Source organism: Neodiprion lecontei, chromosome 6 (genome assembly GCF_021901455.1).
Source record: "Neodiprion lecontei isolate iyNeoLeco1 chromosome 6, iyNeoLeco1.1, whole genome shotgun sequence".
In the NCBI taxonomy this organism is placed as follows: Eukaryota; Metazoa; Arthropoda; class Insecta; order Hymenoptera; family Diprionidae; genus Neodiprion; species Neodiprion lecontei.
In genome coordinates, this window is record NC_060265.1 from 5,610,300 (window position 1) to 5,625,314 (window position 15,015).

The 15,015-nt window shown below is 45.1% G+C and overlaps 4 protein-coding genes across 9 annotated transcripts in view; 3 read left to right on the forward strand and 1 right to left on the reverse strand.

Annotated features, from left to right (window-relative positions):
• LOC107221129 (AT-rich interactive domain-containing protein 2) overlaps positions 1–9,735 on the reverse strand; it is a 40,415-nt gene extending 30,680 nt beyond the window's left edge. For all 6 annotated transcript variants that reach the window (XM_046742658.1, XM_046742657.1, XM_046742656.1 and 3 more), the window contains exons 1-2: positions 8,253–9,735; positions 6,391–6,484 (exon numbers count right to left, since the gene is read on the reverse strand). In XM_046742658.1, the coding sequence (XP_046598614.1) occupies positions 6,391–6,484; positions 8,253–8,344 (186 nt within the window). In that variant the 5' untranslated portion in view covers positions 8,345–9,735. The remainder of the gene's footprint in view (positions 1–6,390; positions 6,485–8,252) is intronic.
• Positions 9,736–9,898: 163 nt separating this feature from the next.
• On the forward strand, positions 9,899–11,154 carry LOC107221145 (zinc finger protein 593 homolog). Its single transcript, XM_015660042.2, has 3 exons — positions 9,899–10,486; positions 10,639–10,739; positions 10,839–11,154. The coding sequence occupies exons 1-3, from the start codon at positions 10,397–10,399 to the stop codon at positions 11,101–11,103; spliced, it is 456 nt and encodes a 151-aa protein (XP_015515528.1). The 5' UTR covers positions 9,899–10,396; the 3' UTR covers positions 11,104–11,154.
• A 33-nt stretch (positions 11,155–11,187) lies between these two features.
• LOC107221144 (serine--tRNA synthetase-like protein Slimp) lies at positions 11,188–12,635 on the forward strand. The gene has a single exon (XM_015660041.2). It carries the CDS (start codon positions 11,188–11,190, stop codon positions 12,598–12,600), a length of 1,413 nt encoding a protein of 470 aa, XP_015515527.1. The 3' UTR covers positions 12,601–12,635.
• Positions 12,636–14,003: 1,368 nt separating this feature from the next.
• The window catches only part of LOC107221095 (dynein axonemal heavy chain 1-like), a 67,869-nt gene continuing 66,857 nt past the window's right edge, over positions 14,004–15,015 (forward strand). Inside the window, exons 1-3 of the mRNA XM_046743116.1 lie at positions 14,004–14,045; positions 14,287–14,561; positions 14,631–14,963. Of these exons, the coding sequence (XP_046599072.1) occupies positions 14,004–14,045; positions 14,287–14,561; positions 14,631–14,963 (650 nt within the window). The remainder of the gene's footprint in view (positions 14,046–14,286; positions 14,562–14,630; positions 14,964–15,015) is intronic.

Sequence of the window (15,015 nt, forward strand, 5' to 3'; positions counted from 1 at the left end):
TTATGCAATATACTGTGTTAAGAAGGAACAAGTTGTTTACGTTGTACATATTCATGCATACTATGTCGACACTCCGCTAGTTTAATATCTGTTAAATAAACATTTGTAATCTGTCCGTGGATTAGCTGGAATCTGGAATTTCATCACGAGCCAGTAATGACGATGAAAACGATAGACAGTGCGATAAATGAGACAACATATCGAAGATGCAAATTTACGTTTCATATCACGATTTCTTGTAGCGACTTTTCGCCGAAGCAATCGACTCCTGTGTGTGTTTATCGCTTTCACCCCTCGCGGCAATGAAGCAATTTTCAAAGCAATCATCTATTCAATGTTACACCTCCCTTCGTGCTGCCAACGACGTTCGAAAAGTGACACCCGCAGAGAAGTTAATTGATTCTTGGTTTTTGTCGTCTCGTAAACGAAACAACCAACCCCACGATCGAACGAAGAAAGTGTCAGGTTTCGGTCTTTGTAATATAAAGAGACAATAAAACAAATAATGAAACGAAACGAAATGAAATCTACGATGCACGATGCTTACAACGATATTCAAAAGACAAAGTTTTGTCCGAGTTAGATCGATAGCCTTGAATCGTAAATTTCTAGTTCGTGCAAAGCTGCACCCGTCGTGCGGAGTGAATAACAATAACGATCTACGGGCGGGAAAAATGTGTGTCATATGAATTGAAGCAAAAAGTCAGCCGTCTCTTAAAACCCGAAACAAGACCGAATTAACGTAACGTTAACCTAACGAAACGAAACATCAGGGGGAGAAAGTAATCATTCCACAATTTCAGAATGGTTTTCAAGTAGTTGGCTTTTAAAAATAAAACTACGTTTTGCTTATCACGGTCAGCTAAATTTCAATCATCGCTAAAGGTGCGAAGTAACGATTTTCTTTATCTAAACACGAATTGTTACAGTAACGTTACCAACTTCATCCTCGCAATCTGAAATACACACTACGTGTACGCAAGTATGCCGTACATGCATACACACATACATGCGTACAATATAATACACACGGTGCGAGGAAGACGTATTACGCGCATTAAAGTAACGATAAAAGAGGCGAAAAGCGAGCGCCAGTGAAAAGCACACGCAGCAGGCGGGCAGCTGCAACGCACCACGCCGACGACGACGACGACGACGACGACACACTCTGCAGCACGATATTCCGTTGAGCTGGGTCTCCTCACCCTCCTCCGCACCTCCCCCTTTCCCTCTCTCAGTCCCTCTGTCTCTTTCTCTCGCTGCCGTACCGCGGCGGTTAACAGCGTTGCCAGATATAGGGCTGGACTATCCTTGTCCCCCGAGTCTCGTCGCTCGTCGCTCCGACCCCTCCCCACGACCCGTGTCACCGGTCCGTCGGCGTTAGCGAGCGTAAAGTTACTTCTTTCGCTCTTTTAACGACTCCGTTTCTTCTCCCGTTTCTCCCCGCGGTAAGAGAGCGAGCCTCTAACGAACTTACGTATCGCGTTACTTAAAACCGACGCTGCTTAACGTCGAGACGGCTGAAAACATAAAGCAAACGCGAACGGCGCGAGTAAGACTCCGGAGTTAGATGCCTCGGAATATTGACGATCTTTCGTACCGACGTACGAAAACATCCGTGTACCGTTGGGATCGGTGTGGAGGGGGCCGCAGGATCACCGAGTATGGTGTGTTACTCTCTTTCTGAGATCGTCGTGCAGCGCGTCTCTCTCTCTCTCTCTCTCTCTCTCTGACAAACTGCTCGCTTCACATACGAGAGAAAATAATCGTTCGTCGTTGTTTCGCTTTCCGTACGAACTCAAATATTATTTCGAACGTATATAAAGGAAGGCATCTCTGAAAATATGTGCGCAGAGCCACCAGAGGCTTCTTCTCCTTCTTCTCCTTCTCTAGAGTCGGTAAGTTTGTGAGGTAGAGAAGAAAGAGGCGACGTCGCCGCTGCTGCATCTTCTCCTCCAAACCAAGAAGAGAGATATCCAACAAGAGAAGAAAAGAGACGAGAAGAGAAGAGAAGAGAGTAGCGTCGGGGATTATGGTCGGACGAACCGACCGCCGCGCGCGTTGCTCTTCGAGTCTGGAGGCAAAGAGCTGGCGGAGTCGGGCAAGCAGGCGGCTCGCTACCGTCGGGTCGGCTTCTCTTCGCTCCCCGAGAAACCGCGCCGCCGTCGGCGGTGTTGCCGGGTCGAAATCTTCCGGCGCGTCCGCGCGGCCTCGGCTCACTTCACCGACGGCTTGCTCGAGGAGTCGAGCGCTGCGCGTCGCCCGCCTCTTCGTCCGGTATGCGACGCCGGGGCGCGGCGTTGCCGTATCGACCGCTGCTTGCGTCTGCCGGCGAGGCGACCCCCGCCACGAAACGTCGCCTCCTCGCTACCCGTTCGATCTTTCCTTCGTTTGCTCGGTGTTGTATACCTCCGATCCCCGCTTTAACGACCGACAAACCGCGTGTCTAGGGATACGAGTCGAACCCGCATGCCTGTGCGTACCCACAGACTTTGGCTTTGCACTTCCCTCTTTCTCTTTTTAAGAAATTATTATTATTATTATTATTATTATTATTATTATTATTATTATCATCATTACTACTACTACTACTACTACTAGTATTAGTTTTTTATTTTCATTCGTCTTCATTTGCCACTGCCGTTTAACCCCTGTGAATTTATTGTGCAACATAATATACACGAATAAACGCGATCTATCCATGTTCTATATATCTTACTCCGTACACTTTATTTCCGGAATAATAACAGAGTTTCTCGCTTTTAGATTTATAATTCTGCACCATGATTATGATTGTTATTACTCTCAACGAAAAGGTAGACTAATGATATTCCAAGGGTATTCCGGCGTTACGGCGATGAAGAAAAAGATGGGTGTAATATGCGGTTGAGTGGCAAGAAGATGAACAAAAAGAATGAACGACCCGGTCCGTCGATCGTTGCGAGGGGACCAACTTCCATAACACGGAATAATAATACACGTTATATTCGGGTACCATATACCGGACAGAAAGAAGTCGTAAAATTCGCATCAGGTATTTGCGGGGAGACGAATAAGAGAGGGCGAATTTTGCACGACGAGTTTAGACGAGATTATTATTCCCCTTGCTGCGACGGAACACGTTTAGGGCGAGATGAAGAGTAAAAAAAAGGAGAAAAAAAAAAGAATTGAAGAAAAATCGAGCGAGGTGGTGCACGATAAGAAAAAAAGATCCGGGAAAGTGACTTCCCTTCTTCGGTTAATAACCAAGAGAAGAATACTAGGCGCCGCGACGCACACTTGTTGACGGTTAAAGCCTTCGGCTACCGTCGGCCACCGTCTACTCCTCTACATCCCTTCCTCTTCTTCACCACCGCTGATCTATGCCCCCCTACCCCGCGTCCGCGCAACGCGACCCTGACCTTGCGCCACTTCCGCGTTATCCTTACGTTAATAATGTTTTAGTAGGTCTGCTCCTCCACCTCCACCTCTTCCTTCTCCTTGTCCTCCTCCTCCTACCGGCCGCCATCGGCGATCCCGGAAATGGAAAAAACGTAGAGAAACAAAAAGAAATTATCGTGTATTTCGCACAGGCTAGGCGAGCAGGAACGGAAGTTTGCTTCTTGTAACGGTGTCCTTGGGACGGCGCAGGATACAACAAGAATATCAACAACACACGTGTGGGCGGTTTATCTCTGTACAGGGTCGGTGATACGCCGTCAATGCAACAAGAAAAGTTAGCTGACCGCTGCTACTGATTCACGATACTTGCATAAACAATCTGCATTTTCCCCGACGGCTGGAAGGTTTCAATTTGGTTCGGTGGATTTCTCCCATGCAGCGTTTCCGACGTAACAATAACGCATGTCTGTACATTGCGTACGGATACAATATGTTCGCACGTTACGCGGTGAACTGTGACAGAAACAAGAAAGAGAGGGAGAGGGAGAGAAAGAGAGTCGATCGTGGTACCCGTACGGTAGTTTCTTCGACAGGATAAAAAAAAAGGGAAAAAAGAGAGAAAAAAAAACGACAGGGCTAATCCGTGTGTACGAGGCTACTGTCTTCTTTGCACGCCCGCCGGTAAAGAAGAATGCCATACGTAGATATACTTGTGACACGTGAGGCACGCGTGTACGACACCGTCGTCGCAGGGTTAGTAACCCTCGGGGGGTCTCTGCCGCCTCAGTTCCGTGAGCGTTGCTTCTCCGTTAATTCCGTTCTGTGCCATTTATCGCGTTTCACCGCGTGGACTCTCATTCCTATTCCTATTCCTCCTCCTCCTGCCGGCACCTTTCGCCGAGTGTCAACTCGCCACGCGACCAGGCGCCGAATATCGAGGGTATAAGGGGCGGGTAGGGGAGGGTAGGGAGCGAGCAGAGTAGAAGAGAGTTCGATGGTGACTCTTCGGTGTGTCGTATTACGTCAGGAAGGCTGCCGGCCGGCCGGCGGACGACATTCGACGACCGAGTGCTGCTGCATGTCGCATCGGGACACCAGAGGCGACGGTGGTTGCGCGGAGGTTCCGATTGACGCGCGAAGTTCACTCGCGGAACTCGCCACGCGGACCTGGTCCTCTCCTCTCCTCTCCTCTCCTCTCCTCTCCTCTCCTCTCCTCTCCTCTCCTCTCCTCTCCTCTCCTCTCCTCTCCTCTCCTCTCCGCGCCTCTCTTCTTCGCGCCTCTCGGCGCCTCGCCGGAAGCAGCGCGGCAAGTTCAAGGAACCGTCGTGCACTTCGAGGGCGGGGGAGGGGGAGCGAAAGGTGATGTATGTATGTATGTATGTACCATGCATACGTATCGGGAAGTCTCACCGCGATGCGATAATGTGCGAGAATTTTATGCTTTTCCAAGTATGCGTTCAGTATACGACGGACCGCCGGATATTATTGTACGGAGGTGGTTTTTCTTTCAACGGGTTGTTGATTTGATGATGTATTAAAAATGTGAAACATAATACACCCCGGAAGTACCTGTAAGACGAAAAAGTAGAAAAGGAAAGTGTAGTTGCGACTTTTTTTTTCACCACGCAAGCAGTTAATAAGTAAATGTGCGTATGCCGATATACCGCGTGGAAACGTTAAACGATACATTGTGCGTAATCCGATTTTTTGTAAAAGTCCATTCTGGTTCGGTTGAGGATTTTATTGTACCCACATAGCGCATATTCTATTGTATAATATATAGACGTAGTTGATGCTGTGGTTCGTTACACGAACTGAAACTGGCAGGAAGTACGAGTCGCATGCTCGACTCGGGAAGAAAGTGTTTTTCCGAGCGTATAATAATTTTTGCCTAAGGAAAAGTTATTCTCTTTCTTTTTTCTTTATCGTTCTTCTAACATAACGTAACAGTCATTTGCTTCTCGTAATTACGATAATTGGAAAAACAATTTTCCAATAATTTATAGCCGTTTTCGTTATTACAGCATTGAGGATTATCGTCGGTTAGTTCGTTTTAAATTCGGAGCAATTACCCCGGCATCGTTTTCAGACGCGCATCGTCTGCACGTTTGTTTATATACTTTACTTTTCTCCCGCTTTACGAGGTTTTATCTCCACTGCGCGGTCAATGAATGGACCGACGAAAGCCCCGCTTGTCACATTATTGTTGCAAGTTGAAAACCTCACATTCCTCATTATCATTTCACACATTTGAAACCGAGAGAGAACCTTGAACGGACTTCATTATCAGCGTCATCGTTATACCGCAGAGTAGTTGACGCGATATTTATTTCGATCCACAACATTTATGCACACGTTTTTTGTTATTTGATATTTACTTTTCACACTGCGCCTACGTCAATGATGAATTAATTATTCTGTATTCCCGAGAGCGCGGGTTGTAAATATACGTATAACAAACGTGTACCTAATGCTTGACGTGAAAGTTTGACTCCTCGCAGGCAGCAGATTGCAGAAGAGAAAAGGAAGACGGCAGAAAAAAAAAAATGGTAATACGAAGAAAAGAAAAAGCGCGGAAGGTGCGGAAAGAGAAAAAGTACTCTGTTCAAGATTCTCGAGGGTCTTAAGACGCCCCCTTCATCATTCGCGCGGTCGTCAAAGCGAGCACTCGCTTCTTCTCTTACAGCTTATATCGTACTGCCTGCAATTTTGTCCAACCAACATCGAACGGACCGTTTTCACCGGAAATTGCGCACACGTGCGAGTTCAAAAGCGTCGAAAACTAAAATTTAACTACAGCAAATTTTTCGCTGTTCTCACGTCACAAGTTCCCATTGGTAGTAAAACTTTTCTCACGGTGTTTCTCATACCGTTACTCAATTTTTGAGGAGCCTGCAGTGTTGGAGCTATAATTTTCCGACTGTGCATTTATGCCTACACCCGAAAATTCGTTATTCGTATGAAAAGTGTTTAAAGTGGTTAGAGAGGCTGAAGAGTTATTGAACTGACCTTGATCCATCCTCCGTGGGCGGTAACCAGCACGTATAACAAGTACAAGTCTATCTCGTTCCCGCTGATTTTCGGTGGCCTCCTGAAGGGTGTTCTGAAATGTATAATAAAATCGGTGAGAAAACTGTAGCCATCTTTTTTGAGCAACGAATTTGGAAAGGTGATTCCACTGTTGCGAGCTTCGGGAATAAGTAACGTGCAAATTTACGGATAGCGTTGCAGCCGATTTCACCTGCACGACATGACAAACTATGTCAATTTATGGGTAGAGAAAAGAGAGGAGAGAAAGAAAAAAAAAACCTCCTTATTTGTATTCCAACCGCGTTCGCTGCTCCCGACGATGATGACGAGACTTTGCGCGACACCGCGTCATGTATTGTACGATGTTTGTGATACATGTGGGCAGTGGGCACAAACTACATGCGTATGTACGCACCTACGTAGATACGTACATTACGTTGAACATGTGCTGCTGTACTCTGTGCGAGGAACGGCATAGAAATGAAACTTACGTTAGTAATCATGGAGAGAACGATTACTCGCTAAAAATTAAACGCAACATCACACACGCGGGTTGTTCCAGATAGATTCGCGGACTTTACCGATACGTATAATAATGCGAATGTCAAGGATCACGCGGCAACGAAATTAGCAGCAAGTTGCCAGAAAAAATCCCGAGTACGATTACATCAGTGAGACGCGTGAGACGGTATAGGCAGCAAGTCTGCTCTTTTTCACTTCCCTCGGTGTTCTTCTTTATTTGCGAAAGTAATTCCTAGAAAAAAAAAATGAGAAAGAACCCAACAAACGTTTTCGATTCAAGAAACAGACTTCACTCGGTGTGAGGCTTAGGCCTAAGGTGTGGATAGATCATACATTATACGAATAACGGTAATGAAAGGAAAAATTGATCCATTTGGGGGAAGAGGATCGATTTGTGGTCTGCACTTGTTGCGAGTGGAGATTCAAGAAGAGTGGACGGCTGATGTTGAATATCAGATAATGAATGGGTCGTATTTTATGACTGTAAGCAAATAAGAATTAAACTAAGAAACGCAGAATCCTAGGTAACTTGGCTGATTACGGTAATTATTCAATGAAAATATAAACGAAACAGCTCAATTCGTGTAAATTGAGTCCCTCGTCGTTAGAAGGGATTTGGAACCGAACAACCTCGTTACTTATCTTAAACAACCATAGTACTACTTATATAACCGTATAGTACAACTGCGGTTAGGATAAATGCAACCGAATATGGTATGAGATATTTTACTTGAGATTTACGACGATGAATGATAAGAGGTGATGAATAAAGTACTTTCATACATAAATGTTAATTACAAGTGAATTGAAAGAATTTCTTTTTGATAAACTCCGAGGATGTGTTGGAGGATACTACCAACAATGAGGTTGAAGGAACTGGAGGGACAATCTTTGTCATGTGATGGAAAGAAAGATTACCGCGATATTAATTGTTGCGTATTTTTTTTTTTGCGTGTCAAAGAAGACGCTAAGATCTACACAGTGAACAAAAATGCACGGTGTGATAATTAAACTAACAATATAACGTGTGAATTGTAAACAGAAAGCTTCCATAAAAAAAATTCCGTACAGTTATAGGTGTACCGAATCTACTGACGGTATTAGATGTTTCTTGCCTGATCAGGTTGATAAAATGAAATTTCACGGATTTCGGTTGAACGGTGAGTGGAAGCCCAATTAAAGAAGATAATCAGCGGCACTGCGTAAGATAATTAACTACAGACTATAAATAATAAAGAAAAACAAGAATGACATAAATGAGCGAGGAGGAGAATTAGGCGAGAGGGAAACGAACGATGAATGAACGAGTGGATTCTTACCCGCGAGTCTCGTGAAAATGATGAAGTCCCTTGATGAACCCGTCACGCTCCCGCTGATAGGTGACAGGGTCCTTGTTGAGGAATTTGGCCATGTTAAGGAGCGCGTGGGCGTATTAATTAAGGATCGCGCTAGGTTTACGCGAGCACATGTGCCGCGGGGGGGCATTTACGCCAGGGTTGCAATAACCCCCGACGCAATTACTCTCCTTACTTCCAGGTGTACCCTCGTCGACGTTCTCGTCGCAGCTAGATGTCTCGGCCTGAGATGATTTCGAGCCGCGGCGGCAAACATCGGACTTGTAGTTTTACGGGCGTTGGGAAGAACCCGAATATCGTTGTCTTTTTTAAAATCGCGAACACAGGATGACGAGGGGCGAGAAAAAGGGAGATGGAGAGAGAAAGAACCGGGGAAAGCCGGAGGGATGTGTGTGTATATATATATATATGAGTGTATGTATGTGTGCGTGTCGTGTGTTAAGTTAGGTCCGAGTGCGTATACGTATACGTATACACGTATGAATAAGGAGATGGGAAGAATCCGCGTTGCAAATGCAGACACACAGAGGGACAGAGAGAGAAGTAGCGAAGGAGAGAGAGAGAGAGAGAGAGAGAGATTGCCAAGTATCGCCGAATATTTGTCCTCTTTCCTCGTTATCCGATCGAAGAACAATAAGAACGATAGGCGATAGGTCCTCCCGAGCCCTCGGGAACCGGTCGCGGGGCAACAAAAACACACACGCGGGATTCTCACAGTGGCAACTGTTCGGAGATGCGGGATATACGCAAGCCACACACGCGACTGTACGGCGAGGCAAGGCGAGGCGAGACGAGGCGAGGCGAGGCGAGGCGAGGCGCAAGCAAGGATGCCCCTTGCTGCTTGCTAACCAAGAAAGTCCAATCTCTCTAGCGGGAAAACGCTTGGCGATCCAAGGGAGCTCCGCTCCTCGTAGTCGGTGCCTCGTTATCGAGTACCGTACGCGAGTTCGCGTAGACCGGACACTCCACTGGCAGTACGCCACTAGCAAGCCGCGATTACGGGACTTGCAATCATCGATTCACCTGTCACTTGTCACTTAACGCACTATGTACACCGTCCCGCCGCCTCGTACGCGGCACCGAACTCTGCGTAATCCTCGAAAAAACTCCCCTCGCGATGCCAGAAAATGTACGCGCGCACGGGAACCCTTCTTTACCGCGTTTCTGGCTCCGATGCCTGACGTACCCGACCGTATATCAAAATGGCGTCCCTTACGACTGGCATCCATTCGATTCGCCTCGCGGAATTCACCTACGAGATCAGGATCGACGGTTCAATCGCACTCTTGCTAACCGTAGCCGGCGAGACCCTCACCTGTATTTAACTCATTTTATACACCCTCGAGCCACGGTACCAGCGTACTTTGGTGATTATACGATACGTACGTTTACCAAAATCCCCGGTCATGGAATATTTTTACTTTCAAAATGGATGGATGGATGGTAAGGCTTAGGCTCTCCACCAGTAGCGGATGTTTGAATTTCGTATCGTCTCACCGCCAGGGGCGTACCGTTCGGCATTGCCCTGTGTCTCCATCTTGTCCACGCTGCGCCAACTATCGATACTCTCCTTTATTCCAGATACCTGCCTGCGGGTATTGTGAAACAAACTACGAGCGGTATTTTCGAGTAGACTGACTTTTTCACACATTTTACGTAAAACGAGTAACAAAAATTTAGAAATATTATGTTTTCCCATATTCGTTAACATACGCGTATCGTATCCTCTATAATATCCCACTACGGGACGCCGTTATTATTCAAAACTTAATTAACGTTGTAATTCTTACCGTTCTTCACAAATACCGAACGGTCTAGAACATTTTCTCCGTTCTTGTTTTCGTACGTCCCGCCACGCCTTGCTCCGGAACCCGAGGTTAAGTTTCTCTGTAAAATATAACGGAACGACACTGTTTCGTCATTTCGAACGTGAGCGCCTTTTACAATCGCACGGAGAAATAATCGCAACAATTGTCGACCAACGCGGACGAACTCGAGCATGTATCAACGGGATACGATTTATCAAACACAAGACGATCGAATTTTACCACTCGTAGAAAAGTTAACCTCTGTGTTCGTTATTTAATTATTGACACGTTAGCGGAAAGATGACTTACAAACGTAGAAAATATCACAAGGGAGATACACATCTGAAAAAAGGATGGAGGACTAAACGACGAACGAAAGATCTTGACGAGGTGAGATTCGATGTTTTTTTTTCTGCGAACTGAATACACGCGGCGCGCCTCACGCCACCACGTGGCCGGTTATTGTTATCATCGTTCTTGGTTGGATTTCGATTTTTTACCACTTAATTTAACGGTTCACATGTCGCGTGATTGAATTGCAGATCAACGAGGACATCAAGGATGAATATGCTCCCGCATTATTGAACCAGGAAGTGGATTTGGACAAGCCGGGTGCGGCTCAGCACTACTGCCTACATTGCGCGTTAGTATTTTCAACATGACATAACCTCATCTAACCTATCCTGGTTCATCTTCCGAAGGATTTTCAGTATTGTAGAAATTAATTACTACTCTTTTGCAGGAGGTACTTTATCGACAACAAGGCACTCCTCGATCACTTTACCACCAAAGTTCACAAGCGCAGACTCAAGGCCTTAGAACTGGAGCCGTACACAATTGAAGACTCTGAAAGAGCTGCTGGTAAAGGAAATTACGTTCTGCCGAGGAAGCGAAAGATCGAGACACAGCCGGGGAAAGATGCGGACAAAATTGAGGTCGACGATGACGATGTCGATGCGGCGCCAGCTACAAAAATAACAAGAACCGAAGATAACACTCTGGCATAAGGGAAAACCGTAGAACATAGGTAGACATTAAATAAAGAGGTTCACACTAAATATAGGTCCAGATAATTTAACATTTTCTGCAACATGGCGAATGTTGGTATAAGACTGTTGAGCATGAAACATGTCTTCTTTCTGGGACGCTTGTCACTGAATCTTAACGTGCGCACTTATGTTTCGGCACTCTTTGTATCTGGCAAAAGGGCTAGCGAATCGTTTGCGATTCTGTCCCCCTATCTCGACTTTGACGAGCGATTTTCAGACATGGATAAGTTGAAAAACGAGTTGAAATTGCGCGCTCTTGATGTCGATGCTGAAAGTGTGAAAAATTCATGGGATTTATACAAAAGTGTCATTTCAAATCGGGATGCATTGGAGCAGAAGAGAATTGACACAGCTAGTCAGATAAAAGGTCTAAACACAAGTAATGCCGAATCTGTAGACAATGAAGAAATTACCCGACTGAAAACAGTGGGCAAAGTATTAAGGGAGGATTTGAAAGTAGTCAGGGAAATCCTGTGGGAGCTTGAGGATTCCGTGATTCCAAAAATTCTGAAACTACCCAACGTTCTGCACAAAGACACGCCAGCTTTTGATCCGGTTATTTTGTATTCTTACGGAAACCTTAATCCCGGTGAGAATTCAAGTTGCTCGAGTAGCCACATTGATATTGGCAGGAGGTTGGGATTGCTGGAGTATTCAAGCCCTATGAATTACTATCTGCACAACGAGGCAGCCCTCTTTGAACTGGCCGTACTTCGATTAGCTGCCGATGAGTTTGTCCATGATAACACGATGCGGGTCACAGGTTTGGATTTTGCTCGCAGTATAATTGTAGAAGCTACTGGGCTGGACCATGAGAGCCCCGAAGATTCGTTCATCCTTCAAGATAATGAGGAAGTCGAAAAACATTCGGTTAATCGCATGCACCTTATCGGAGGTGCCAGTCTGCCTTCCTTCCTTGCAATGCATACCAAGCAGTTGATTAATCCGAAATACTTTCCGCTGAGGTATTTTGCCAGCGGTAGGCAGTACGTACCTTTTAATAGCCGTTTGCGGGAGGCTGGAATGTTCACAGTTTGTCAGTCATCTGTGGCAGAAGTTTTTGCTATGGTCAAAGACTCGAAGAGCAGTGAATACGCGGAGGAGTTTGAGAGGATCCTTGACTCCGCAAAGCTGTTATACAACAGCCTTTGCAATCATTACCGAATCGTAGTTAGACCAGCCAGAGATTTGAGGCCATGGGAAAGTTTGAGAGTATCGTTTGAGCTGTGGTCTCCTTATTCGAATGATTACATCGAAGTTGGCCACCTTTCTCTCTGTGGAGAATATCTTAGTAAGCGATTATTAATCAGTTGTCAAACTCATTACGGCAGAACTTTTCCTTCTATTATTTCTGGAACTATACTATCTGTACCAAGACTTCTGGGATGCCTACTCGAGGAGTCTCCAGAAGAGTTTGTCGTCCCAGACAAAGTGCGAGAATATATGCCTGCATAAAATTTTGTCAAACTGAGTTTACTTTGAAAATGAGATTTTCTGTATAAATTGTATTATAGTAAATAAAAAACAAAGAAAACAACAAATGACTACAAAACTCAGTAGTCTACGTCTTGCATTTTACTTATGGCTGATTTATACTGTTACAACCTTTTACGTTCAGATGGAAAATATGAGATTATGGCAAATCTAGAACTCTGGTGTATATTCTAACAATTTTATGAATTTTAATGCGTCAAGTATCCGAGCTGGTAGAGAAACATTTCTTTAAATTTTTTAATTATATATAGACTTTTGTTTAGTAATAATATCTCTTTCCACTTTATTCATACCATTAATCGAGCACTCGAGTTTTTCGCGATTGAGCTGTTGTCAGCTCGAAGAGCACGATTTTTAGATATTTATCGACCCGAAAGTTTTCTACTTTAGAATGTTTGTAATGTACCATAACCGATGGTACATGGCACGCTACGTTCAATTGTAATCGGTATATTATTACGACTCTGTCAGATCTGTCGGCTGCAATTAGTTATAGCCGTAAGAAAAGGTTAAACTATTTAACAATTTTTTGCCAATATTTAGACAGTACTTTATCAGGAGAATATAACTGTACGAGGAAAGAATGGATCCGAGAGATAAATCGAAACCTGTCCTCCCAAAGCGAGGATATTACTCGGAGGTGATCACAGGCGAGTAGTGACCGAATAGCTTAGTCGGGCAGCCAACTTCTCTTATCGATTTCACAATATCCGATTTTCAGGGACTACCGAACACCCGGTGCAACCCAGGTTGAAACTTCACGCCGGAGCAGCGCGCAGAACTAAACTTGCCTGGCAAGTTAGAACCGAACAACACGTCCCGGTTGTGAAAAATATTCCAAAAATTGAACGCCCGCGTTGCCTAGGCGCAGCTGAAAGATGGATGTCATTTCCGGAGGACAGATCAATCGTTAGTTGTACATTAGGGTGGTCTCAAAAAATGTCATTTCCGAATTTCGACCAGCTCGCTCCCCAAATCGACTTCACGTCAGTCAAAAATAATTCCCCACTTTTTTCAGATTTTTATCTCAACTCCAATCTGTGTTCCTGAGAGAGTGGATTTTCCCATTCAACCCTTTCTGGGGCATATCGAATCTACCGAACGAATTTAGATGAAATTTGGCGTGGGAGGGGATCTTTGGGTCATTGATTACGATATGAACTCAAAATTTAAAAATTCCAAATGGTGCATCCAATATTGAAATATCAGGTGACTTTTGGAGTTTTGGTGCACTATATTGGATCGGGCACTTTAAATTTTCAAATTTTGAGTTCAGACTCGTACTCAAAAACCCGAGAAACCTCCCTACACCAAATTTTATCTAAATTCGTTCGGTAGATTTGATGCGCCCTTGAAAGTGTTGAATGGGGAAGTCCACCCTCTTAGGGGAAGGGGTCAGAGATGAGGTAAGAATCTGAAAAAATTAGGGAATTATTTTTTAATAAAATGGAGCCGATTTGGCGGGCAAGCCAGTCAAAATTCAAAAACGACCTTTTTAAGGACCACCCGGTTGCACATCAATCATTAATATTAATTGATAAACGTGACGTTATCGGGAACAAGGATCGATAACGTTAGCTGCAACTTTGCACCTATACCTCCAGAAGATCGACACTAATCTTGGTTTTTTATTTTCAATTATACCAGTCGTTTCCGGCCGAGTCATTCGCGCCAAAGATTCAAATGCAGAAGTACGTTGCACCGAAGCAGCTTCCGCGTAATGTTGCAATGGAGCGACGCAGGCGGCAGTATAGAAATCTGCGGATGCCGATGGCCTTGAGACAGGAAAATATTCGTCCCCGGGAGTTACTGCCCCCGGAAGTGGTTCGTCTTTTTTCGTCAAAAAATGACAAATACGGGCTGTACCCCACGGTCAATTATCTGCCGCTCAAATTCTTCGACGACGAAGAATTCGACTGCAGGTTTGGACGACGCTTTTTTGTAAAAATTTCACAAATATCGGGCAAAGCATGGAACGATTCATTTCACAGAACAACAGACGACTGGGTGAACCTTAACGCGATCGACGGGATCCGGCATCCCATTCCTGCCGAGGTATTCGTCGAGAGACCGGAAAAGCTGAGAATTTCTTCCGACGCCAACGACGAGGATGCTTTGGACAATTTATACGAATGGTGTAACGCGGCAATCACCGATTACGACCCACGGAGAAAATTGTGGTCGGTCTTCACTTTGGACGGCTACAAAAGAACCTTCGTCATCCCTAGAATTTACATACGTTTTTATGCGGAAGACTCGAGGACCTCAGCGAAAAGAATCGGAAATGCGTTGGCAGCTAGGCGAAAAGCGGAGGCTTGTATCAGGTTCGATTCAATAATTCAACCGTCCCGCAACGCGGTTTCTGTCTTATAATCA

Coding starts and splice junctions, on each gene's coding strand:
- LOC107221145 (XM_015660042.2), top strand. CDS start 10,397: ATGACTTACAAACGTAGAAAATATCACAAGGGAGATACACATCTGAAA. Junction 10,487..10,638: donor GAACGAAAGATCTTGACGAG/GTGAGATTCGAT, acceptor ATTGAATTGCAG/ATCAACGAGGACATCAAGGA. Junction 10,740..10,838: donor CACTACTGCCTACATTGCGC/GTTAGTATTTTC, acceptor ACTCTTTTGCAG/GAGGTACTTTATCGACAACA.
- LOC107221144 (XM_015660041.2), top strand. CDS start 11,188: ATGGCGAATGTTGGTATAAGACTGTTGAGCATGAAACATGTCTTCTTT.